The sequence below is a fragment of the Elgaria multicarinata genome, chromosome 12 (genome assembly GCF_023053635.1).
Source record: "Elgaria multicarinata webbii isolate HBS135686 ecotype San Diego chromosome 12, rElgMul1.1.pri, whole genome shotgun sequence".
Taxonomy (NCBI): domain Eukaryota; kingdom Metazoa; phylum Chordata; class Lepidosauria; order Squamata; family Anguidae; genus Elgaria; species Elgaria multicarinata.
In genome coordinates this window covers 25,061,633-25,088,367 of record NC_086182.1, presented here as the reverse complement: position 1 = coordinate 25,088,367, position 26,735 = coordinate 25,061,633, and the positions used below count along the sequence as shown (strand labels likewise).

At 42.8% G+C, this 26,735-nt stretch overlaps 1 protein-coding gene across 2 annotated transcripts in view; it reads left to right on the top strand.

The window, feature by feature from the left end:
- ARHGAP32 (Rho GTPase activating protein 32) overlaps positions 1 to 23,745 on the top strand; it is a 159,768-nt gene extending 136,023 nt beyond the window's left edge. For both annotated transcript variants that reach the window (XM_063139524.1, XM_063139525.1), the window contains 8 exons: positions 2,612 to 2,719; positions 6,033 to 6,178; positions 11,141 to 11,342; positions 11,792 to 11,937; positions 12,910 to 12,984; positions 13,735 to 14,607; positions 15,295 to 16,292; positions 17,120 to 23,745. In XM_063139524.1, coding sequence (XP_062995594.1) covers positions 2,612 to 2,719; positions 6,033 to 6,178; positions 11,141 to 11,342; positions 11,792 to 11,937; positions 12,910 to 12,984; positions 13,735 to 14,607; positions 15,295 to 16,292; positions 17,120 to 19,381 — 4,810 coding nt within the window. In that variant the 3' untranslated portion in view covers positions 19,382 to 23,745. The remainder of the gene's footprint in view (positions 1 to 2,611; positions 2,720 to 6,032; positions 6,179 to 11,140; positions 11,343 to 11,791; positions 11,938 to 12,909; positions 12,985 to 13,734; positions 14,608 to 15,294; positions 16,293 to 17,119) is intronic.
- The last annotated feature ends 2,990 nt before the right edge of the window (positions 23,746 to 26,735 follow it).

Sequence of the window (26,735 nt, the reverse complement as noted above, 5' to 3'; positions counted from 1 at the left end):
GCAGATGTTGGATTATTTAGTCATACTGGCCACAGCTATGTGTGTTCCTGTGCCTGCATCCTACCATGAATGATAGGTGTATGATAGGTCTTCAAATTCCTAGTTAAATATTTCTGTTTATTATGTTTTCCGCCTCAGTCCAGCTGTATCTTCTCATTTTCTACACAGTGCACTGCAGAGTCTTCCCTAGGTGTGTAGGGTTCATCAAACACCAACATTGGGTTGTACCTTTATATCTATATATCATTACTACCAAGGAAAAAGAAGCATTGTCATAGAATCATAGAATAGTAGAGTTGAAAAGGGCCTAAAAGGCCATCGAGTCCAACCCCCTGCTCAATGCAGGAATCCAGCCTACAGCATACTTGACAGATGGTTGTCCAGCTGCCTCTTGAATGCCTCTAGTGTGGGAGAGCCCACAACCTTCCTAGGTAATTGGTTCCATTGTCGTACTGCTCTAACAGTTAGGATTTTTTTCCTGAGGGCCAGCTGGAATCTGGCTTCCTGTAACTTGAGCCCGTTATTCTGTGTCCTGCACTCTGGGATGATGGAGAAGAGATCCTGGCCCTTCTCTGTGTGACAACCTTTCAAGTATTTGAAGAGTGCTATCATGTCTCCCCTCAATCTTCTCTTCTCCAGGCTAAACATGCCCAGTTCTTTCAGTCTCTCTTCATAGGGCTTTGTTTCCAGACCCCTGATCATCCTGGTTGCCCTCCTCTGAACAGACTCCAGCTTGTCTGCGTCCTTCTTGAAGTGTGGTTCCCAGAACTGGACACAGTACTCTAGATGAGGCCTAACCAGGGCCGAATAGAGAGGAACCAGTAGCTCACGCGATTTGGAAGCTATACTTCTATTAATGCAGCCCAAAATAGCATTTGCCTTTCTTGCAGCCATATCGCACTGTGTTGTAATCAAAGTACTATGAACGAAATGTCCACATTCAGTGGGACCGTGCTCAGACCTTGAGGATTTACTCGCAGGCCAAAACATCACAGCTTCAGTTACTGGATGTAATCTTGAATCAGGAAGCAGAATCAAAAGAGTTTTAACTCCGCTTTGTCCTAAAGCATCTTAGAACCTGTTTCGAAAAGGATCGCTAGCTCCAGAATTGCTTGAAAGCAGTACGTACTGGTCCTATAAGCAAAATCTGCCTACAAAGCCTAATGAGTTTTTTAAAAGAATATTGAATATCCCACCTGCTTCATTGTGTAAGCTCTTGCTGATGTTTTCATCTAAGTTGATCAGTCTTGATTTTTTCCCTTGCACATAAGAATCTGAAGAAAAAATTGTGTTGGCCAGTACTACATTTGCAATTCTCTAGCTGGATACATGTTGCAAACGCTCCCTCTTGTGGCCACCAAAGAGGGATGATGTTTCACTAGAACCTATGTGTTTTTTGCTGCTGCTACCCGAGCAACTGAAGATCTAGTGGATTTTGTATTAATATGGGCCTGTACAATTTATGCATTCTTTAAACAAAAATGCACCTCATAAAAAGTACTTACGGATTTTGATGCATTAGAATAGGATTTTCAAAGGCAGGTATCTTGAATTTTTCAGTGCACAAGTAAACGGCCATTATGTTTTCAGAATTAGTCAACTTCTTCTTAGTCTTGCTTCCCATGAATCTAGTAATGTGATCAGGTAATGTTCATATATATATAGATCTTCAGGAGCCTGACAGTTAGAGATGTATTGCAGTGCTTTCCCCCATACTGTGTTTTGTCTGCCTTGCCTTGCATTTTGGAACTTGAATAAAAGCATGTGTTGCTGCCTTCATTTGTGATGTAATAAGGAAGCAACCTTCTTCTCTCTGGCCTTCCTTCTTCTCACATCAGTCCCTTGGTTTCTGTTCACCACTCTGCCGCAAAGATCATCTTCTTGGCTCGCCGCTCTGACCATGTTACTCCGCTTCTGAAATCTCTTCATTGGCTTCCAATTCACTTCAGAATCCAATATAAACTTCTCCTGTTAACCTTCAAAGCTTTTCACGGTCTAGCTCCTTCCTATCTCTCCTCTCTCATCTCACACTATTGCCCCGCTCGTGCTCTTCGCTCCTCTGATGCCATGTTTCTCGCCTGCCCAAGGGCCTCTACTTCCCTTGCTCGGCTCCGTCCATTTTCTTCTGCTGCCCCTTACGCCTGGAACGCTCTTCCAGAACATTTGAGAACTACAAGTTCAATCGCAGCTTTTAAAGCTCAACTAAAAACTTTTCTTTTTCCTAAAGCTTTTAAAACTTGATGTTGTGCAGACTTTATACTGTTAGTTTTACCCTACCCTGTGCCTGCTTACCCTACCCTGTGCCTGTTTGCATTCTCTTCCCCTCCTTATTGTTTTACTATGATTTTATTAGATTGTAAGCCTATGCGGCAGAGTCTTGCTATTTACTGTTTTACTCTGTACAGCACCATGTACATTGATGGTGCTATATAAATAAATAATAATAATAATAATTATTTTTCAAAAAGCAAAATTTTTGTCTTTGCATAGGACATATTTTTAGACTACCCCATTCATATTATCGTTACTTTTTCTGTTTTGTAAATTGTAGTGTGGTAAGTTAACTTATATGCACTTGTTCTTAGAACTAATACACTCCTTTATTTTCCAGGACACTGGAATTCCTAATGAGGCACTTGGCTCACCTGGCCGATTATTGTACCATCACAAACATGCACACTAAGAACTTAGCAATTGTCTGGGCACCAAACCTGCTGAGGTACCTTTTTGTATTATCAGATTGAAGATGTGCTGTCGTAGCCAGGACGGTTTTATGTTTTCTTCACAAGATGTGATGAACACTGAACATCCCAATGGATTTTTAGATAAAACTGTAAATCTGATCGTTTCTTTATAAGACATTTGTGTCACAGCCTTAGTTGAAACCAGTGGGTGTCACACCCAAGGTGGCATTTGCCTGGTCTTGGGAAGATGTGCCTTCTCCCTGGTGGACTGCACTGTACAGAACGTGCAGCGGCTAAGGCCTCAGAGATGAAAGGTGTGGGGGGTGGCAGTACACAGTGGGACAGACACACAGCCACCTCTAACCTGATAAACTGGTTGACAAGGATGGCAGAACAGCAGCTTATTTATTTATTACATTTTTATACCGCCCAATAGCCAAAGCTCTCTGGGCGATTCACAAAAATTAAAACCACGAAAAGCATAATAAAACAACCAACAGTCTAAAAACACAAATACAAAATACAATATATAAAGCACAACCAGGATAAAACCACACAGCAGAAATTGATATAGATTAAAATACGGAATTAAAACAGAAAAGTTTAAATTTAAGTTAAATTAGGTGTTAAAATACTGAGAAAATAAAAAAAGGTCTTCAGCTGGCGTCTGAAGGAGTATTTATTTTTATTTATTTATTTATTACATTTATAATTGCATTTTAATTCTGTAGTTTAATCCTATATCAATTTCTGCTGTGTGGTTTTATCCTGGTTGTGCTTTTTATATTGTATTTTGTAGTTGGGTTTTTAGATTGTTGGTTGTTTTATTATGTTCCTCACGGTTTTAAGTTTTGTGAACTGCCCAGAGAGCTTTGGTTATTGGGTGGTATAAAAATGTAATAAATAAATAAATAATACTGCCCCATACCTGAAGCTCTCTGAGCGGTTTACAGTGTAGGTGCCAGGTGAGCCTCTCTGGGGAGCTCGTTCCACAGCCGGGTTGCCACAGCAGAGAAAGCTCTCCTCGTAGTAGCTACCTGCCTCACTGGAGCTCACTGGAGCTCATGGAGAAGGATCCCTCTGGATGATCTTAAGGTCCGGGCAGATGCATATGGGAGGAGACGTTCCTTCAGATAACCTGCAAGGAGAATGGTCTCCAGCCAGTTCAGCCCCTAGTAAACCTGACCTCTAATCTTGTGAGGTAGCAGCTAGGCAGAATTATATTGTTTTTATATTTTTTTAAAAAAAGTGTTCAGGGAATGGCCCAACTTGTGATCAAGCTTGATCAAAGATTCACCTGCGTGGACTTTAAGGCCGAGTGACCTTGAGAACTTGGCCACTCCTTCTGTTGTACTATGAAGCCTGACTCTGTCAGCCCCACAACAGGCCTACATTATAATAGTCTATTGCTGAGAGCTGGTTTACATATGAACTCCGCATGTGGACTCAGGCTTGCTTGCCTGCTCCTGCTGGATGTTGAGCCTTTAAGGTGAGCTAGCAGTGATACTTTTTCAAATGTCCATGCAAGTAGAACCCATTCACCCCTCTTTTGCAAGGGACAGAGCACAAGTGGAGTTTACCTCAGTCATGTAGAAAGTACCGCCTCACATTATAGTGCGTGCACACAATGGGAGAGAGAGGAAATGTGCTAGACAGAGGCTTATGTCTCAGTCAGTACCATTGTGTGCACATCCTACACACTGAGACTGTCCTCTAGCTGTGTATAATTTCTCATTTCTGTCAAGAAAAGCTCCTTTATGAAGATTGATATTCCTTTCAATCTTTCATTGCTATTACGAGTTAGCTACCTTGTTCGCAACCAGAGAATTCTTGAGTCCCTGAACATCTTCTCATTCTCATCTGAGCAATTACTTAAGGATGGTATTTTTATATGCAATAACATTTTCCATCTCCATTGGTTAAGTTGCCTTGTGGAGCAGGTTGAAACACTGATTCCAGGTTCAGAAAATCACGGGGGTAAAAGACGTCATTGTTGCTTCCCCCCTCCTCCTGCCCGCGCATGCTCCCGTCATTTGCATAATTACCTGCACTGCAGCGCAGGTCGGTGGGTCATCCAACCCTGGCACATGTGCCTGGGGATAGCGTTGTACCCACCCTACAACCCATGCCTTGCAGTTGGGGTTGAAGGATGGGTACAAAGCTACCCACGCCATGCGCTGGGTTGAGATGACACACCAACCCATGCTGCTGAAGGGGTGATAATGCAAATAACGGGCACTTGTGCAGCACACAGGAAAGTTGTGGGAGAAGCCACGATGTGGGTTTTTTTACCTCCGTGATCTTCAAAACAGCCCCTGTAAGTCTAAGACAAGCAAGTCTAATGAAAGCAAACTAGTTTAGAAAGACATTTCCAAGAAAGCAAATAGACATTTCCAGGAAAGCAAAACTTCTTAAGAATAAATTGGAGCTGCTAAACTAATGTTGTACTTGTGTAGCCGACTGCATTCAAAGTGCTGGTATTAACATTCAAAGCCCTAAATGGCTTGGGGCCAGGTTAGTTGAAGGAACGCCTCCTCCCATATGTGCCTGCCCAGACCTTAAGATCATCCACAGAGGTCCTTCTCTGTGAGCCCCTGCCGAAGGAAGTGAAGCAGGTGGCTACTAGGAGGAGGGCTTTCTCTGTTGTGGCACCCCGGTTGTGGAATGAGCTCCCCAGAGAGGTTCGCTTGGCGCCTACATTGTTTTCCTTCTGTCGCCAGCTGAAGACCTTTTTATTTTCTCATTATTTTAACACCTAATTTAACTTAAATTTAAACTTTGCTGTTTTAATCTCATATTTTAATCTATATTAATTTTTGCTGCATGGTTTTATTCTGGTTGTGCTTTTTATTTTGGTTGTCTTTATGCTCTTCATGGTTTTAATTTTTGTGAACCGCCCAGAGAGCTTTGGCTATTGGGTGGTATAAAAATGTAATAAATAAATAAATAAATGGAAGGTAATAGGCAACCTTGCACGTCATGCTAAAACACCACGGGATGTTTGCTAGCTCACTAATCCAACAGGTGATTGCATTCTCAGGGTGCTTTGTCTGCAAAAAAAAAAAAAAAAGCTGCCTTGAGAAAATCCTGCCAGGTTTAGACATCACAACAATCCACCATGCGTGATTATCCATAGTGGATTGTTGTGTCATGTAAACCAGGTCATTGTGTGTAACAACATTTAACTTGATGAATGTGTTGATCCAGAGTTTTTTTTTTTAATTTATTTATTTAAGGATTTTTATGCCGCCATTCAGCCAAAAAAGGCTCTCATGGCAACTTACAAAAATATTTCTTGACAGTTACTCCTGCCTTTTGTGATTATTAACTTCTCTTCCCTTTCCTTAGATCAAAGCAGATAGAATCTGCTTGCTTCAGTGGAACGGCAGCTTTTATGGAAGTGCGAATTCAGTCAGTAGTTGTGGAATTCATCCTCAATCACGTGGATGTCCTTTTCAGCTCCAAACTAAGCTCTGTTATTCGAGAGAGTGCAGGTATGTTTTGCAGGGGCAGAGAGAAGAGGTTAAAATTCAAAGGGTTCCAGTAGCATGAGAAAAATATACAGAACATAATCAAAGAATGTCATTTTAATTTTTGTTGTTGTTAGTAATCCTCCCCCCTTTCACTTCAGGTTAATGATGCTTAGCAAATTTATAAAATGCATCAGAAATTAGTGCATCAGAAAGTGACCTCTTCTAATTGTCATGATCCATAATCATAGCACCTTCATTTTGAAAGCATTGTTAATGTTAATTTGGTCCTGTTCGGTTTCAGGACCTACACCAATTGGGTTCAAGGCACCCTGGTGGGTAACCAAGTCAGGTTAAATTCAGAAGAAAACTGAAATGCATTAAATGCTTGATTTAAGGAACACCCCCCAACACACACACACACACACTTTAACTTGATGGTTACATAAGCATAATTTGCTGGCTTCCTTGTGATTTCTTTATCAGCACTGAAAAGAAATATGATATAAATTTGGGATTAACTAAAGGGATTGCAGGATTTTTTTTATTTTTTAAAAAAATTAATACTTTTACTTATTTTCCACAAAGACAAGACACATAAGGAAAGGTTAAAAATAAAATACAAACTATACAAACTAAATCACAACGCAGACATCTACTAAAATAAACGCAAATACATAGGGCTATATTCCATTTAAAGCGATCTCCATGTCAGACGGCAAATATCAATTATTTCTAGTTAGACAGGTCCAGATTACATAAAAGCAAGCAAATGTATATAGCAAAGGCAAAGATAACAAGTTATATATAAAATCCGCATACAAATATATCCTCTTTTTGCAGTTCTTGTACATACTCAATAAAAGGTTTCCAGTCCATTACGTATGAAGCTATTGTTCCTTCTTTTACTAACGCCGTTAATTTCGCCATCTCCGCCAATTCCAATACCTTGAGGAGCCATTCTTCCATTGATGGTACTTGTTTTTTTTCCCCAGTATTGCGCATATAGTAGTCTTGCTGCTGTCACCATATAATGGAAAAACAATCCTTTTTCTTTTAGTTGATCATCCAAAAGTCCAAGCAAAAATATTTCTGGTTTCATTTCTTTATTTATCTTTAAAAAATTTTTTGCATTAATGCATGTATTTTAACCCAGTAAGCTTTTGCTCTTTTACAAGACAACCACATGTGGTAAAAGGTTCCTTCTTGTTCTTCACATTTCCAACAGTCCCCCAAACAACCGCTGCACATTTTCGCTAACTTTGAAGGAGACATATGCCATCTATACATCATCTATACATTTATAAAAATTCTCCTTTAGTCTAGCACTTAATGTATACTTTAAACCTTTTGTAAGGGATTGCAGGATTGCAAAACTGACACTGCTATTCAACTCCTCCATAGCATCATCCTTCACTGTACTTGTATCTTAAAGCTAAACTAAAACATGCTAAATTTTCTAAGTTCTCCTTGAAGTCCTCCTGCACACTACTTGAATGTAAAAGTTCTTTTGGGCATATGAAGGATTAAAGTTAGTACCTATGTGGCTAATGGTGCGTAAATGGCTCATTTAATTCAAAGCTAAAAGGGTTAACTAAGTTCGGTTCTAAGGTAAATAAGTTTGAAATAATTCGGTCCCATCTCTAGACTAAGGCCCATAATGAGAAATGAAGTTAAGACCCATCTTCAGTTTTTTTTAAAAGACCTAATTCTACAAAAAACCCAAAGACTTAGAATTATCTGAGAACCTAAGTTACCCAAATCCTGTACAGAAGTTCACTGAAGATTAGAGGTGGAAGAGTGAAATGAAGAGAAATGAAGAAAAAGTGAAGAAAGCCTTTACATACCTGCTCTGGTCATAGCCGGGGGGCTCAGTGGATGTTGAAACAAGTGTCTTCTAGTGAAAAATTAGATTCATGGGTGGTGGAACTAGTCATTCACCCATCAAAAGTATTTCCCAACTATCACACGTTTTATATCCATGAATTTCCAACATATTCTTTAAAGGGTTAATTTTAACTTTATTGAAAATCCTCCTAAATTTTCCCATCGGAGTGTTTTTAGTCTTGATTGACATTTAAATAATTGTCGCAGCCTTCAGTGCTGGGGAGTTGAAAGCCATCACATTAATTGGTCCACAGGGGTCCTCTCAAAAGTCTGCTCTCCTTTAGAGGAACTTTTTGAAGGTTTCCCCCACAATCCCGATCAGACGTTGCAACAATTTCAAGACCAAACCAACGATTTGTCATTTGAGGTCATTTGACAGTATCCTTTAAACCTTTCCAGTGCTGGATTTGCAATCCTTCCCTTCCCTTCAGGATTTATGCCTAGCAATTTCATAAAGCAGAGGCAATTATTTGGTACATCAGAAGGTAACCTCTGTTAATTCACATTGATTTCTCTACTCATAGCAATTTCATTTTAAAAGAATTGTTAATGGCTGCAGCTTTCGTACCACGTTTTTGTTCCAGCATGAAGTATTCTTTAATAAAAAGCAAAATTTGAAGTGTAAGAAAAGTGTTCAGTGGAATTCTGTGAAGTTGCTTTAGACCAGCTGTCCCAAACCTGATGCCCTCCAGCTCTTTTGAACTTCAAATCCCACCACCTCTACCCAGCCAATTTTCAGGAATCCTGGGAGTTGAAGTCCAAAACACCTGGAGGGCACCAAGTTGAGATGGGGTAGCCTGCTTTAGACTTTAGTTGAGCCAATGGTCATAGAACTCAGTAGAGTCTTCCCTGACTGGAAACAAATTCTCGAGGGTCTGTGGCAGAGTATTTTTCTAGTCCTAGTACCTAATATATATTTTTATCCAGAGATGTTTGTTTGTTTGTTTGTTTGAAGGCTTGAACCAGGGACTTTTTGGGCCTGTTCAGACGATACTTCAGGCCCTGTGGTTAGTGAAACTGTGGTTCTCTGGAGTTAGCACTAACCACAAGCTGTGCTGTCGCATGCAACACTTTAAGCCATGGTTAGAGCTTCTAACCCTGCTGCAGATGGTCCGACTGTGGTCAGTGAGTGAGCAGGGTTTACTCAGGGTTAACTAAAAGCTTTAACCAGCAGGGTTTAAGGTGTCTTCTGAACAGGCCCTCTGTATGCAATGAATGTTCTTTCCTGTTGAACTTTATGAACCTCCCAAAGAGCTTTGGCTATTGGGCAGCATAGAAATTAAATAAAATAAATAAATAGCTAAATAAATAAATAGGCCCTTTACAAGTAGGTGGCATAAATAAAATGTGGAGCCTGTTTTAGTCAGCATGTTGGTTATTAATCTGGAGAAGGGAAGGATAGGTTGATAAGGACAAATGGTTGCCCAGTAAAGCCCAGTGACCACTTCTGATTTTGCATGTTGCATGATGTGCTGAATCTAGATCTTGCTCCCTCAGCTCAGGCAGGTGTATAGACAAAGAAGCATAACTACAGATAATCGCAAGACCTTGCCCTGTAAGCAAAGGGTGATGGAGTTTGACCTGTTTAGTTTAGAATATGGATTTACAACACTCTATGTGCAGTTGTAACTGCTTGGTTTATAGAGACGTGCTGCCATAAACCCTGCTGTGCTTCCTGCTACTTCGCATAAAGGAATTTGTTTTACACCTCTCTATCCAGCATTTTAACTGAGCTCTTAAAATCGCCAGGTTCTGAAACAAAGCTTTTTTTGAGGTCATGGGCTCCATCTTTGGACTGCCAGGAAGTATGTTGCTCTGCTCCTCAAAGTAGTTGACTTAATAATTGTCCAGTTCTTCTGATTCACAACTGATTCACTCCCCCAGATGTGTAAAAGTCTGTAAGGATGAGGTGTTCTGCTTTGTTTATTTATTTATTACATTTATATACTGGCCCACAGCCGAAGCTCTCTGGGCGGTTCACAAAAGTTTAAACAGTAAACATTAAAAAGTATACAAAATTTTTAAACCATCAGAGACATAAAAACAACAGTATCCATTTAAAAAACAACAGTTCTGGGGTCCGTTAGAAAACAAACTTAGCATTGTTAAATGCTGTTAAATGGCTGGGAGAAGAGAAAAGTCTTGACCTGGCGCCTGAAAGATAACAGTGTTGGCATCAGGCGGGCCTCATCAGGGAGATCATTCCACAGTTGGGGGGGGCCATCACCGAAAAGGCTCTCTCCCTTGTTGCCATCCTCCGAGCTTCCCTCAGAGTAGGCACTTGGAGGAGGACCTTAGATGTTGAGCGCAGTGTATGGGTAGGTTCATGCGTTCCATCAGGTATTGCGGTCCCAAGCCATGTAGGGCTTTATAGGTTAAAACCAGCACCTTGAATTGGGCTTGGAAACGAATAGGCAGCCAACGTAGCTTAAACTGTACATGAACTGCTCTAACGTATTTCTACCAGGGCTCACTCAGTTGTGCCATCTCCAAGCTAACTCTGTGCTACAAGAAAAGTAGTCAGCATGTAAATTGGGCTGTGGGAATTCATGTAATTGTCCTAATCATTGCACTGGTGTACATTCAATTTGTGGGTAAAATCCAAACACTTTTATGCTGCGTGGCGTGATGAGGAACATTCTACACCAATTAGGCAGCTCTGTGTGGCGCCTAGGCTGCCTTCCTTAAAACATTTGTAGGCAAGGGAGAGCTTTTATTCTAACGTCTAATTTTCTGGGGTGTTAAAAACAAATTGCAAAGCAAAATCCAGCTTTCCCCTCCACCCCTACCAAAATGTGATCTGAAAGCCAGGAAAAGAATTTGACAAAATGTACATCTTTCTATAAACTCAATTTTCACTATGAAAGATAGTTCCTTTGTGGAAAATATGGCCCTGTATCCATTTTGTTCCCATTTTTCTACCTTCGGAATATTGAACATTATATGTTGAAAATGATTCTCTGCTGTAGTCTGGATGTGGTGTAGTGACTGTGAAAATGTCTCCCAATTTGCTTTCCAGTATGGTCATTGCCCCCCCCCCCCCCACGTCCCCGTCCCCCCATATCTTCATCTTTTCTTTGTCTTATGTTTCTCTGGCAGGTCACAGTTCCTTGTCACGTCCTAAATCCCTGCTGGTATCTTCTCCCTCCACAAAGCTGCTCACCTTGGAAGAAGCACAGGCGAGGACTCAGGCCCAGATAAATTCCCCTATAGTGGCAGACAGCAAGTACATCGAAGTGGGTGAAGGGCCTGCTGCTCTACAAGGAAAATTCCATACTATCATAGATTTTCCATCTGAAAGGTAGAGAGTTATTTTCAGTATTATTCTACTATTGTCTCCTCCTCCTCCTCCTCCTCCTCCTCCTCCTCCTGGGAAGGTGTTTTTTGTGCAGTGTGGAACGTTCTGATAGTCTAAATCAGTGGTTCTCAACCTTCCTAATGCCGTGACCCTTTAATACAGTTCCTCATGTTGTGGTGACCCCCAACCATAAAATTATTTTCGTTCTTTTCTACACAATCCATTGTAATGGGATGGTTTGCTAATGAAAATAATACATAACAATAGCTTTAATAATACAAAAGATGATACATGACATAGTTCACAGTTTCCTAAGACCATCGGAAATATGTGTTTTCCAATGGTCTTAGGCGACCCCTGTGAAAGGGTCGTTCGACCCCCAAAGGGGTCCCGACCCACAGGTTGAGAACCGCTGGTCTAAATGCAAACTCCTTCCTGCTATCTTACTACAGAAAGAGACCACCCAGTAAGATGAAGAAATCCCCCGTTGGCAGCTGGCGCTCTTTCTTTAACCTGGGGAAATCATCTTCTCTCTCCAAAAGGAAACTGCAACGCAACCCAAGCGAGCCCTCCGAAATGAAAGCAATAGCCCTAGCAGGTAAGCATTCCCCTTTTCCATGGCAGCAAGGAGTATATCTCAGGGCTGAATTTTACTTTGGATTCCCCCAGTTTGCCTTACGTTGTTCGTTGGTTTTTAAATCATGGAATGGACATGTAATTTAGAACAGTTTGAGTGTGTTTTTTATACTGTGTTTATCAATAATGTCTTTGGAAGATTTGTGGATAATAGAATAGTGTTTCTTGCAACGTGGCACCCATCCTTCACAAGACCAACTCATAGCAGCAACCACCATCTGGAAAACCTTCCCTTGTGTAGTTCAGGAGGCAGAAAATCTGGCTTCTTTTAAATTCCCCTTGAAAACACACCCAGGCTTTCCCTGGGCTGTAAGTAAATTAATTACACCACTCCTCTTTCTTTCTTTCCTTTTTACTGTAGTTGGAAGCATTTTTAATGCTGTGTTTTAATATTGCGTTTTAATATTGTATTTTAATAATTGTGAACCACTGAGAGATTTTATTATATTCAGCAGTATATAAATGTCATAAATAAAATAAATAATAAACTGGATCTCTGCTGAATTAATTGATTATTGTTGCAAAATAGCCTTTTGGATAGTCTAAAGCGAATAGAAGTCTGTTTTGCTGATCAGTCTGTTATGTGGTTCCAAAGTCTGCATTTCTGGGACCAAACTTATCACCTTGTTTGAGTCAATTATTATTATTATTATTATTATTATTATTATTATTATTATTATTTATTTATTTATTTATTTATATAGCACCATCAATGTACATGGTGCTGTACAGAGTAAAACAGTAAATATAACCTGTAAATATAACAGTAAATATAACCAGGTCAAATGATAACCTGTATGTTGTAAAGATTTTTCAAACTATTACCACATTTATGAAGAATATAGTATCTTCTATTGAATAAAAAAAGTCTGTCTATGAGAATATTTGGGCGTTTATTAAATCCATTCAATTAATCTGTTTTTTTGCTGTCCAGGAGGGCGAGGGGACAGTGGGACCTTACGCTCAGCTAAAAGTGAAGAGTCCCTCTCATCTTTGCATGCTATAGATGGTAAGATGGGGGGCGGGGATCTTGGGTGCATTCCAATTGTGAATGGGAAGGAAGCTGTAGTTTCTATACCTTAATAAGCCAAAATAGTCTAAATGTGAGTTTTGCTCAGTTCAGACAACATGTTAGTCAACACAGTGTGAAAACTCCACTTAACGGCTGAGTTTTTAGGGGGCATGTTCTAACTCCACCATTGTGTGAATGTATGCTACCATGGACTCTTGATGTTTGATTGACAATTGCTCCACCCTTTCTCCTCTCCCGGTTCTCCCAATACTATCCCATCAGCCATTGCTGCAAAAAAACTATCCTGGTGCTCTCCTAGAGCAGTGCTCCCTCCTTTCGCTGCCCTTGCCAGAGAACTCTGTAGCCAGTGGGAAAAGTCAACTCAACTCAACGGAAAACTCCACTGTGGAGTTCTAAAACCACCATTGAGAAACACATTGTCTGAACTGAGCCTTTATTTAGTTCCACCGCCATTTAGTTCCACCACCATTAAAATCCACGAAAAAAAATCCACATGCATTTCCCAATTGTAGCAGAAAGGTACCCAGAGTGGGCGGAGGAGGAGGAGGAATAGAAAATCCAGGTTGGACCAAACTTTAAGCAGAAAATGTATGCTAAATTCACTCAAGGAAAGAAAATACAACCCTGTCTGTAATTTATAATCTGGTAACACGAGCAGCAAAATACAATTTTACGTAATTGAACAGATGGAGATATTAATAGAATATCTGCTCTCTTTCCTACTAGGCGAATCTAAACTGTTTCGGCCCCGAAGACCAAGATCTAGTAGTGACGCTTTGTCGGCTTCTTTTAATGGGGAGCTCTTGGGGAACATGAACCGCTGCAACTCCTATGATAACCTGCCCCATGACCATGAGAGTGATGGAGATGAGGGGCATATCCATGTTCCGGCTCTCATCTCTCCAAGGTCAGCCGAAGATGTTGACCTGAGCCCACCTGAGATTGGTGTAGCCAGCCTGGATTTTGATCCCATGTCTTTTCAGTGCAGCCCACCAAAAGCAGAGTCTGAGTGTCTCGACAGCAGCACCTCCCTGTTGGAGTCAGTAGACTTTAATAAAGACAAACAAAACATCTTCAAGAAGGAGCTAGACTCAGGCAGCCAGTGTCAGACTCCTTGCAGTGCCACCAGCTCTGAGCCAGTTTCCCCCTATCAAGAGAAGACCATGAGTCCCTTCTTCGCTCTAGACTTGAGCCCAACTGAAGAGAAACCATCCAAGCCCCAGTCTTTCTCTGAGAAGGTTGCCCATGCCTTCTCTCCCAAGTTGGGACGAAAGCCGGTCAGATCTCCTCCACTGAATATATCAGAGCCAGTCTCCTTTACTCTACCCAGCCGGATGCCAGATGTTGTCATCGGAGGGAGTGCAGACCCTTCTGACTGGACTAAAGGAAATGCTGGCACCACTGAAGCCACAAGCATGCCCCTACCCCAGTTGATAGTATCACCTTTGAAAGCTAATGAGGTGAGACCAAGTGAAGGGTACCCACAAGAGTTCCAGAACCAGGGAGATGCTAAGAAGTCAGAGCTTCAAGAAGAGGTGGATCCACCCATGCCCAGCAGCAGCCAGAGTAAGCCTGTACCTTCTGGACAGACACAGCCAGGTACAGTGTGTTTTCCTCCATTCTTTCTTTAAGTTCACAAGCGACCAGCTCTCTCGCTTCTCTGCGTGCCTTTAAAAGAGGGGGAAAAGATCTGGCAATAAAAAGCCAGAGTGTGTGTCTTCCAGAGCGTGTGGAGGCTGCTCGGGTCCTAATAGAGATCATTAAAGGAACCCAAAGCTTCTCTGCGGCCTCCTTGCATCGCAAAAATGCTTGAATATTTTATATATCCCTGTATCTTTTCACTCTTTCATAACGTGAAATGATCTCTTGCAATCCTTGCAAATCAGTATACCGCCTGATAAACTTTCTATTTTTAACTAAAGTAAATAGAATAAATCTGGCTACACTTGAAGAAGGGACCTTTTTGTCCAAAAGTAACCTGTGATTAAATGGTACAAAAGATCCCATCAAAGGATCTGATCTTTCCTTTCCGCATTGTCTACTGCGTAGCTCTCTAGGAATGCAACAGGAACCCTTAGACAATCTCTTGCGCTTTTCACGCCGAACTGCTGTCCTGTTTGCATGTATGGCAGAAGATGCACTTTGCCACGTCAAGGAGTTGCCACTGTGAAATGTTGGAGGATCTATTTTTTTTTATAATGGTCTGTAGGGATTGCTCGCTCTCCTTACAGGATAACGTAAATCATTCTCTTTTTTTGTTTGTTTTTCTACTCTTCCTCCCACTAGGAGCAGTTGCCCTCGACTCCCCCCAGGATCCTGTTCCAGTCAATTCTGTCTCTGTTGTCCCTCCTCCTCCTCCTCCGAAAAATGCAGCACGCATACTAGCCTTAGCCCTAGCAGAGTCTGCCCAACAAGCCTCTGTTCAGTCCCAGAAGAAACCAGATGTTCATTCTGATTATATCAGCTTTGCAGAGACGGAGAGCGGAGGAACTATAGAAAAGTTCCATCCATATTCTAGTGTTGCTACAGAAAAACTCCACCTCTATGCTGCCCTGCCAGAGAACCAGCTCAGTTTTCAGGCTGCTGCACCTGGAGATCACCACAGAAGTGAATTACCATTGGATCAGGGCCTCCAACGCAGTGGCATGCCTGAGGGCAGCAATCACCTACTTGTTAGCACCCTTGGACACCGGGACCATCCTCTTCCCCATACCGACATGTCTGGAGACCTTCACAGTGGCACTAACATGGGCTGGGACCACTCCCACTTCCACCCATGCATGATGGGAGATGCACAGCCTCTTGCTCATTCTGTTGTAACGGAGGATCAGAACCAAGCTCATCCCTGCGCTAGAGGATTCGTTCAATCAGAACCACCCACGACAGCGATACCTGTAGAAAACCCACACCACCACACTTGTCTCCCTTTGGATAAGAACCAAATCCATTCCAACAAGCTTCATTTTCCAGTCTGCACCGCAGACGACAAACTCCCGTTTCCTTCTACAACTACTGGAGAGAAAACAGCTACAGCAGTTCTGGCATACATAATAAAGAACCAGACAGCAACAGCTGAAGCTGATCTTGGCATGTCCAGCCAGAATATGCCTCCTCAACCTACCACAGTCGCCAACAGCAACGCGTGGGGTGAAATGGATCTCATGACTGCTCATCCTGCTCTTGCCGGCAATCACCAAGTTGCAGTACAGAGACCGGGCGATCATCAGCCGGCTGTGGGACAAGCTCCAGCTACCGCTGCTAAAATTTCAAGTGGCTTCAGCCAGGTAAATGTTACACAAGTGTTCCATACTCTCTGTCCCACCCTAAAGCCTTACAACGTTCTCCATGATGCACAGAAAGTGGTTAGGGAGGTATTTTTCTCCCTCTCTCATAATACTAGAACCCGAGGGAGTCATCCCTTCAAGCTGTAAGCCTATGCGGCAGGGTCTTGCTATTTACTGTTTTACTCTGTACAGCACCATGTACATTGATGGTGCTATATAAATAAATAATAATAATAAGCTGTGGGATAAGGCAAGTTTTTCACACAGCATATAGTTAAACTATGGAATTTGCTACCACAAGATGTAATGACAGCCATAACTGCGGATGGCTTTAAAATGGGATTGGACAAATTCATGGAAGAGGCGAGGGCTTATCAATGGCTACTAGTCCTGATGGCTATATGCTAGAGATATGTACACCAGTTGCTGGGGAACCTGGGCGAGGTTTGGGGCCACTGCAGAGAGGGCCCTCTCCCGTGTGGACACCCACCGAATTGCTCTCACAGGTGGGCAAATGAGAAGGGCCTCTCTTTCTGATCTTAAAATTGCGGGCAGGCTGATAAGGGTGAAGGCTGCTTTGGGAGTGTCCGCTGAAAATCAAAATCTCATTCCGAAATAAATAAAAATAAGCAGCCTGTTTGCCATCTAGGTGTACTGGTGGATGAGGCCATTGCACTTTCCCCCCCAGTGGGTTCAGAGAGGAATCGGCTGTGTCAAGGTCCCTGTCTCCCTCTAGAGAAGCCAGTTCAGCTCGTCACTAATGCCTTTGTTCGCTGCAGAGTGTGTTTGAACTCAGAACTAATCTTTGGTGTGCTTTCTCATACCAGGTTCGCGGGGAGGCAACTCCGGAGAAAGTGCTGGAGCCTAGATCAGCTGAGCCAGCTCCCGTTTTCGTCGCAGAGGGCAGCGCCGCAATCCAGTGTACTTCAGCCACTCCTGTAGCCACGTTCCACCCAGGGCATTTGGAAAAGCCCCGAGAGAATGCCAGGGCTCCCCCTTTGCACCCGAGGTCTGAATCTGTCCCAGCTCAATCCTCGTATGGATTTACCCCTCCAATCCCGCCTGTGAGAACGATGGAGAGTAAAATTGCAGCTGCGATGCATTCGAACAACGTCGATGCAATGAATCCTGCCGGTTACCATTCCTTCATGGCTTCCTCCGCGCTGCAGCCGTCAGTAGAAGATGCTCTGCCTCCACCTCCGCCACCTAAACAAGCCTCTCTTCAGTCTGCCTATTTCTCTCATTCCAAGTCGGAGAGCTCCTCTGAGCCCCCGGCGCCTGAGAACTACGTTCATCACAAACCTGCGTCCATCCACCAGTACAGGGCTGAAAGCATCCCTGCGCACCTCTATCACAGCAAGTCTGAGCAACATCCGGGCTACCCTTCTCTGTCGGAGACCCCTACTTCCATGGGTCCCAGGTATAACACGTATGCCGCCCAAGGGAAGAGCTCATCTGTCCATCACTCCAAGCCTCGCAGCCGGGTGGAGTACGTGTCCTCCATGAGCCCAACAATGAGGAGCACTAGTTACGCAGAGGAGACTCCGCCCTACCCCACCATTCGAAGGGTGCACTCCCTGCACGTGACTGCTCCCTCCACCATCCGATCAGTCCCCATCTCCCGGACCGAGGTGCCCCCTGACGATGAGCCCCTGTACTGCCCAAGGCCTCTGTATCAGTATAAGCCATATCAGCCCCATGCAGATTATCATGTCACTCAGTTGCAGCCTTACTTTGAGAACGGGCGGGTCCATTACCGGTATAGCCCCTACTCAAACTCCTCGAGCTCTTCCTGCTGCACTGCGGCAGACGGTGGATATTATGACCTGGACCCCTATGGGACTATGAGGCTGAGGCAGTTCCATCCTCTCCCAGGCAGAGATTTCGCATCGTACTCCAGGCTGCAGACCAAGAGTCTGTATCGCTACCCTGGCCTGCCACCGTACCCTCGGGGAGGACTCGTTGGACACCTGGCAGGAAAGGAACACAGTTTCATCAGCAGGGATGTGCCACCTGCCCCAGATGTCAAACCTATGTATGTCTCCTGGGATTTGGAAGACATGGAAAAATACCGCCTGCAGTCCATCCGCCGAGAGAGCCGCGCACGGCAAAAAGTGAAAGGTCCCGTCATGTCCCAGTACGACAACGTAGCCCCTTTGTTGCAGGACGACTTACGGACTGTGGACGTCGTTCACTTGCGCAGCAAATCCGATCCTGGGAAAACTGGACTCCTCACTGTGGCTGATGGGAAAGAAGGGAGATACCCAGGCAAGGTAGGGACTGCCGAGGGGGAGGAGCGCTACTACACGTCCCATCCGGAACCTGATGTAGACAGAGCTCATTACCATGGCACCTATGGCAATGGGCAGTCAGAGAAGCCTTCCCTCCCTCAAAAGCAAAGCAGCCTCCGGAGCAGGAAGCAACATGACGTCGGTTGTAATTCGGCTGAGCACAGAACGCACCTGGCGCATGAAGCGAGCCATAGGCAGCCTCTGGATTCTAAAAACGGGGCCCCTTATCCTGATTACCGACCAAAGGGCCACCAGGAACTACCAGACTCCATTGGGTATCAGCACACCAGTGGGAAGTATGCCCCAGCCTGCCATGATGCCTTGAGACTGAATCATAAAGAGGTGAAGCTGGCGGAGGACAGGCCTGAAGTAGAGCGACCTCGACCCAGGCCATCTGCTGCTGCTGCTGCTGCTGCTGAAAAGCACTCCAGAGACTGCTATAAAGAGGGGGAGCACTACGGACAGCCCACGGCACCACCCCCGAAGCCAGAACGGAGCCACAGCCTCCGACTCCAACATCCTGAGAGCGTAGAGCGGGACGCTGGCCTCCTTTACCCTTACCAAACCCTTGGCAAACGCCAAAGCACTATGACTGTGGTGTCCCAGTACGATAATTTGGATGATTACCATACCATGCCTCAGCACCAAAGAGGAGGGGGCTATGCCGGAGGAGGGGGGTTTGTGCCCCCTTTTGCTCATCCACATAGTAGGACTTACGCCACAGCCTTGGGCCAGGGAGCGTTCGTTCCCACAGAGCTCTGCCTACAGAGGCCTGAGACAGAGATCCATGCAGAGTGAGCTCGGGGTCAGAAGGGATAGAGTGTAAGCAGCCTCTGCTGGACAGTGGACTGGTTTATTTTTTCAATGACACACAACCCCCCCGTCCTCCCCACACCCATCGAAGCAAACTACTACCCTGCGCCCCCACTCAGCTCCTGCCCCCCCCATGCTGCTTCCTGTTTTTTATATAGTAAATGTATAGTTTTCTCTCACGTCGTTTAAAAGTAGGTTGCAGAAATCATGTAGGTTTTCCTTTTCGTTAAACTTGAAAACAAAGCCAGTCTCCGGGAAGAAGAGAAAAGCGAGACACAGGGGTTGGGCTGTGAATGGTTCTCACTTCCCTTCGAATTCGAACAACGGCAATTCTCATACCTTTGTCACTCTCCTTCAGAGCCCTGTGCATGATGTATGTATTGATAGGTCGATGCAGACATTTCTTCTCCAGATAAACGTCCCTTGTATGTGATCACTAGAGAAAGATTTATGAAGTGACAAGCTTTGGTAAATACTTTTAACTTGGTCCCTTCAGGCTTAACGTATCAAACTCTGGGGAAAAGATGATTTCCCACTATTCGTTCCTTTCTACTTTTCTTTTCTTTTTTAAACACTTGACACCTTTCCCCTAAAATGTATTTTCATTGCTTGTTAAGATCCAGCCCAATCAGAAATTGGTCAATCAAAAAATTGATATCAGTAAGAACAGGATGTGATCCCCGGAGGTGGGGAAGGAAGACAAAGAGGTGTTTTCCAGTTAAGTATTTTCTCTTAAGAAATACATAACAGGCTGCTTCACAGCATTACTATTGTTGTAAATGGAGCTGTGTTTTGACAAGCCTAGCAGATTCTTTTATTTTAAAAGGCAACCATCCTTTTTAAAGCAAAAATTTTTATGGCAAATGCTTTTCCTGCACAGTCCTCTAAACATTAGATTATCCAGGGGTCTTTCTGCTGGGTGAGTCTCGCTGAAATATCAGGAGTTGCAGAAGAGGTGCGCTCTGGTGTAACGCCCAGTAATTTCAGTAGGCCTACAGGAGAGCCATGGTGCATTCTCTGTGAGAAGGGGACAAACTGTTTTAAGTCTTTACATTGGACCTAAACTCCATCATCGGTTCACAAAGAAATTCTATAGTAATACCTGATTTGGAGAGTCATAAATTCCTCACGTTCCTCACCCCTGCACTAAGGTAAACCCTGTGCTATACATTTAGATTGATGATGCTGTGTATACCCTCTGCTGCATCATTATTTTCCACATTTTTTTAGATAGCTGTGGAAACACAATTGCATATTAGTTTGCTTTTCTGGTGAAGTTATAAATATGCAGTGCTTTTACACATAATGTCCTTACTGGAGCAGAAGCCGGTAGAAGCCTCAAGGCTCCCACTTTGAACAGCAGAGGCTCTAGCTATGCAGCCGCCTTGTCAAAAACAACAACACAAAAAACATACAACATTCCACTAGGCAAGATATAGAGATTTTACTTGATTTCATGAACTTGAAAAAAGTTACAAAACGGCTAGAATCCATTCCATGTACAGGGTGCTTTCTTCTTCTGGATCGCCATAGCAGCTTAGCTGAATTGGAATCCGCAGGAAGCAACTGGAGCATCTCTCTGTAACCTAGGCTCCTGCTGCGAACACGGGCGGCGAAGGTTGCTGCAAGGAAGGAACCTGTGTCAAATCGTCTCGGAACGAAAGTTTTGTTCACTGACATTCCATGCTTTTAAGTAATAAAATACTTTTTACAGGGGCACAAAGCACTTCTCAAAGGCAACATGTCATTTGGCTCTTTGGATTTCCCAACCGTGACCAGGTTTGTTCCAATAAGAATAGGGTGACTCTTCTTGTGGTGATCTACATTGTCTTAAACATTGAATTATTTTTATTTTAGTAGTATTGTTCCTGAATGTGCTAAGTGTAAATTTAGTGGCCAGAAAACTCACTGTGAACCAGGTTTACCTCAGCCTCCCCTTCCCCTTGTGAGGAAGTTATGCATTGTTTGTTTTGCTATGAAAATGAGAAATGTTTAGATAGGGCCATTCCAACCTGCCAGTTGTGTGAAGAAGCAAGCTAGTTTTGCTATCTGGGACAGTCATTCCTTGGCAGATACTAACAAGTGAAGTCCAACTGGCCCACATAGGCTCCCCCCGCCAGTAGCCCCTTAATTTTGGCATCCAGCCATTTTGAGTTCTTCACCCTCTCAACAATAGCTGTGTAGCTCTAGCTTATATTGGTTCCCTCTAGGGTTAAAGCAGAGACATACCATAGAGTTTAGGATATTTAAGGTTCAGGTAGTGAGGACTGCAGGGCAAACCTTTGTCTTCATAAAAGCCTTAATTTTCCTTGTATCCTCTCCATACGTCAGCCTTGTGATGTCTACCCTCCAGGTACGATCAGAACCAAGGTAACGAATCTGTAATTTCTGCAGATTGTATGCCTAACAGAACTGAACAAAACCCTGAAATTGAAAGCTTTTTCTCGTCTCAGATCTCATCTCCCTGTGGAGAGAAAGGGCCCACAAAGGTTGGCTTTTGAGTGCTCACTTCTTTCAAACATAGCAACAACTACACACTTGAGTCCTTCTGGTCAGTGTATCCCACCAAAGCAGTTTCAAAACCAGACCTTGAATTCAGTCTTCCCTTGCTTAATGCATGCTCAAATGCTTTGTTCATGTCAAGCCACCAATATGATTTTTGGGGCCATTGGTCCGGAACCTTCTGTGTAGCAGTACAACCTTGACCATAAAAAGAAGCAATTAAACTAAGAAAGGTTTCCTAAGCTTGAAGGAGCCGTGACAATCACCCTGTTCTGTACATTTTGCCAGTGGCCTGCCCTGAGCAGCTGATCACTTTTTTAAAATCGTATTTCTCTCACCTAAGTAAGCCATAAAATTAACTATGCAGTCTTGCTCATGTACTGTGGTTAATTTTGAAGCTCTCTAACCTTTCGAGATGAGCCTCTTTCTCCATTTTTTGTGTTTGTTGTTGGAATCCAGCCACAACTCTACTCCCACAAGTGAAGGAACAGTAATCTCCACTAATCTAAAGATTGCTAAATGGTACAAAGTACACTGAGGACGAAGTGGTTAGGTATAATCCCATGAGTTGGTAGAGTAGGGAACACACACACCCCTCCACAAGGGAAGACAAACTGAGTGAAGAATGTAACTATTGGCCATAAATCCTAGCCTTTATCAGCGGTAGTAATTTGATCTATAGTCTAAAGATTCTGATGAGAACATGAATTCTTAACTTTTCTTGCTGCTCACTGCCTTTATCTTAATTGCCATTTGCTGATCTTTCAACGGAGCCCCCCCCCCCCCCGATTCATATTTCGGCTGTACTTGATGTACTCACATTCAAATCCAAGTTTTCATGTCTGCTCGGAGAAAAATTGGGACCCTTTCATTATAGCAGCGTTAAACTGTATGGTTGTTCATAACTTTTACATGTTTTAATCTTGTCGCAGTTTTATGCAGACGACAGTGAAAACATTGTGCCTATGTCTTTGCTGACATGATCCAGGGAGGGGGCTTATTACTTGGAGGAGATTACAACGAGAATTTGCACAGTCGTGGCAGAAATTGCCACAAACAGCCAAAATTTGCTTGAAATAATGTTGCTCGCTTTCAGCTAGAATATTTTGACCCTTGTGTACTCGGGTTCTCCCCCCCCCCCATTCATCTCATTTGGTACGTTGATTACAAAGTGTTGGTTGACTGCAGCGTGGAATTATGTGTTAAGGGAATGGAATTGTAGAGTTCTAGGTTTTCTGTTTTACTTTTTAAAGGTGGCTTTGGCATGACACTTTCTCCAGAACCTTGTGCTATGGAAACTGATGTAATGGGCATGTTACCGTTCAACATGTGCTCAGTAACGTCAGTGTCTCCAGTAAGTTTTATATTGTATAGTTTCAGTGCAAAACGAACAAGAAATGGTTGTTGTGCAGTTTATTTTCCTACTGTGGGAAACACAAGTCGTCCTTTTTGAGCCACATCAGAGAACCACCCCAGAAAGACTTGGGTGATCTCTAGGTGTTTTCTTCTCTTTAATTTATATAGTGTCTTATTTTTTATTCTTTATTTTTTACTTTTGTGTGTGAGAACTGGTGTAAAATGTATATGCCGATGAGCTCATGTTCTTTTTAATGTAAATATTTTTGTGACTTTTCACTCCCACCCATCCCTTGTAAATATTTAGATTCTCATTTTCTCCACACTGTACGGGGCGGACGTGTTTGGTTTAATTTTGTTTTGTTTTTTGTTTTTTTGTTTTTTAATTTGTACTGTAATGCTATGATCAGACTTGAGGTGTCTTGTGCTATTAAAAAACAACAACCTAACAGCCCCACAAAACTCAGATGTACAACTCAACAATTAATGAAGCCAGGTTAAAACCTACTTTGTTGTTTTCTATGTTTCTGTTCCTCTGCATTTACACAGGTAGGAGAACTTGACATTCACAATTAAACAACAGATAATGCCAGTATGGTGCAAAGTCCTTCAAGATGGATGGTCGATTGCCTGACCCTAGAAGTTATCTGTTCTACACACATAACATAAGCGATCTCAGAAAAGAACACCTTCCAATAACATGTCCATTATGTTTGTCACACTTTTTCTTAACAAGAATTTTCATGTAAGGAATGTTGTGCTTAAGGAATTTACCACAAAGTTTTGGCCTTCAAAGGTGAGGTGATTAGAGGTTCTCCATAACGATCATTGAAACAATCTCATTAGTTTTCTTCTCCTAGGAAGACTTTATGGCAACATTTCCCACTCTGTATATACAATGGTATCGTGCATCAGGTGCCAAAGTATTTCTGCCTGGAGTTGTTGAAAGGCAAGTCTCGGGGCCAGTCATACAGCCCGATTTAGAACATTAGAAAAGCTATGCTGGATCAGACCAAGGGTCCATCTAGTCCAGCAGTCTCTTCACATAGTGGCCAACCAGCTGTGAACCAGGAACCCACAAGCAGGATACAAGTGCAACAGCAGCCTTCTGCCAATGTTCCCCAGCAACTGATGTACATAGACATAATGCCTCTGACACTGGAGGTTGCACACTTAGCCATCAGGACTAGTAGCCATTGAAAGCCTTCTCCGGGAATTTATCCAACCCCCCTTTGAAAGCCATCCAAATTGGTGGCCGTCACCACATCTTGTGAAAGAGAGGACACACTTTTCATATTTCCTGCTGGACGACGATCTTACATTTTGCCCCTCTTGTTGCCAAAAATAGCATTGTCACAAAGTGATTACTCCGAAAATTAGCACATCTCATGTGGATGAAATACTGGAGTCTGCTCATTTTCAGCTGGACTGATTCCTACAGTGGGGACATATGATGGGGTAGCCATTTATTTTGGTGTGCATTTTCAATGCACATGTAATAAACTATTGCTCATTTATTTATTGCAATTATTTATAAATCCTTCTAAGGCAAGATACATGAATGAAAACACTCTGAACAATATTCAGAACAAGGCAGATCCATCCCACAAGGCACTTGAAGGAGTGGGCAGTATAACGAGCAGGGCCCTACTGTGGTCTTCATTCTCCTGCTTTGCTGTCCTGGAATCCTTGATATGTGCTGTACAAAGTTTAATGACACGTTCCTGCCCTGAGTACCTTACAGTCCCGCATTGACACAAGGGAAAAGGGAGGATAGGTTGTGAAATAGAAGATTTGTCACCATATATTCTCTTGGGGCGGGGGGGGGGGCATAGAAACACAAGGGAAGGAGGTGGGTATATGTTGTCTGGTCTCACACCTCTTCATGGAAGCAGAAATTCGCATGTCCAGATTTTTTAAGTAGTGAAACATTGCTCGTTGGCTGTATCTATACTTGGATATTTGGTCTAGGAAAGCCACTGACTGTTCAGACCTTGCACCTAAATCATAGTTCAGCATTATGTAAATGCACTTGTGGCTTGTGAGCTCTCTCCTCTCCTGCAGCCATGAGGAGATCAGAAGCTTTTGCTTCTCTTTTCAACTCCTTGGTTTGTCATGTGCAAACCCCGACTAACCAAGTTACTTAACCATGGTTAGGGAAACAAGCCAACTTCAGACTGTTTGTTTCCCTAAAAGTTAACCATAGGCGAGACTAACCATAGTTTTGGGATCACACAAAGTAAGTGAGGGTTCATTGAGAAAGGAAGCGAAAAGTTCTGTTGCCTTCACAATCACTGCGGGCTCAAGGCTTGTGCACGTAGTTTAGTGTTGCATCTGAACCCAATCTCTGCCCATTCTGCTAAAATCTATATTAATTATGAGATCATTGTGATGGAGCATGGACCTCAGAGCCAGCCGTGATGGAAGAATGAAATGACAACAGATGGGGTTTTCCCAGCTAAGACAGGTGGGTAAGCCATCCAAGCGCATCACACTTTCTAATGTAGTAGTCATCCACAACATTCAGTTACTTGCACTTCAGGGGCATTTATTTCTGAAGGGAATGTGCATTAGCAAGCAGATACTTCGGTAGCCACTTAAACACGGATTTCATTAAAAAGCCATTGGACAGACTGCACTGAAGTTGACTAAAATAGAGCAACATAAACTCTTGCCTAGCATAATAGATTTGATGCAACACATAAGATTAGCAGTTGACATAGCTTGGTGAAAAGCTTGCTGCCAGCATTTAAGTCTTCCAGAAAACCTGCAGCTTTACCCATTATTGCCCACTGGAGGGTGCAATTACTTTTAGAAATTTAGGAGACTGCGTGGAGAATACAGACTCAGGCATGTACAACCCAAATGTAGGGTTGCAGCAGCATATTAAATGCAGAAAAGTATTCTTGCAATTTTAATTGTGTGCTCTTTTTAATCCATTATCTCTTATGTCCCTCCTTCCCAGGGGGGCATAAGCCATGTTTAGATTTTCGTCTACAAACCATAGAGAATTATTGGTTAAAATGATTCTACACTCTACATTTTGGGTTGATTTTTAACAGTCCAATTACCCTTTTTCCAGCCGATTCAGTACAACATCCCCAAATCCTCACCAAAATGTATTGTTTGTACACATTTATTTATTATTAAGACATTTGTATCCCACCCTATATCACTGGGATCTCAGGGGAGCGTACAGATTATTTATTGCATTTTTATACCGCCCAATAGCCGAAGCTCCCTGGGCAGTATAAAATAAAATATTTTATTTAAAATAATAAATGAAATTATAATAAATAAAATCAACAATGTAAAACAAATACACACTGCTAAAAATGTATTAAATCATTAATTAAAACCAGTAGAAAAGTTTAAAATCAATAAGGGCAATGAAAATTATGTGCAATTTTGGAGGATTTTAGCCTTCAAAGGCTTTAATAAACAGCCATGTTTTACTTGGTGCCGAAATGAAGCCAGCATC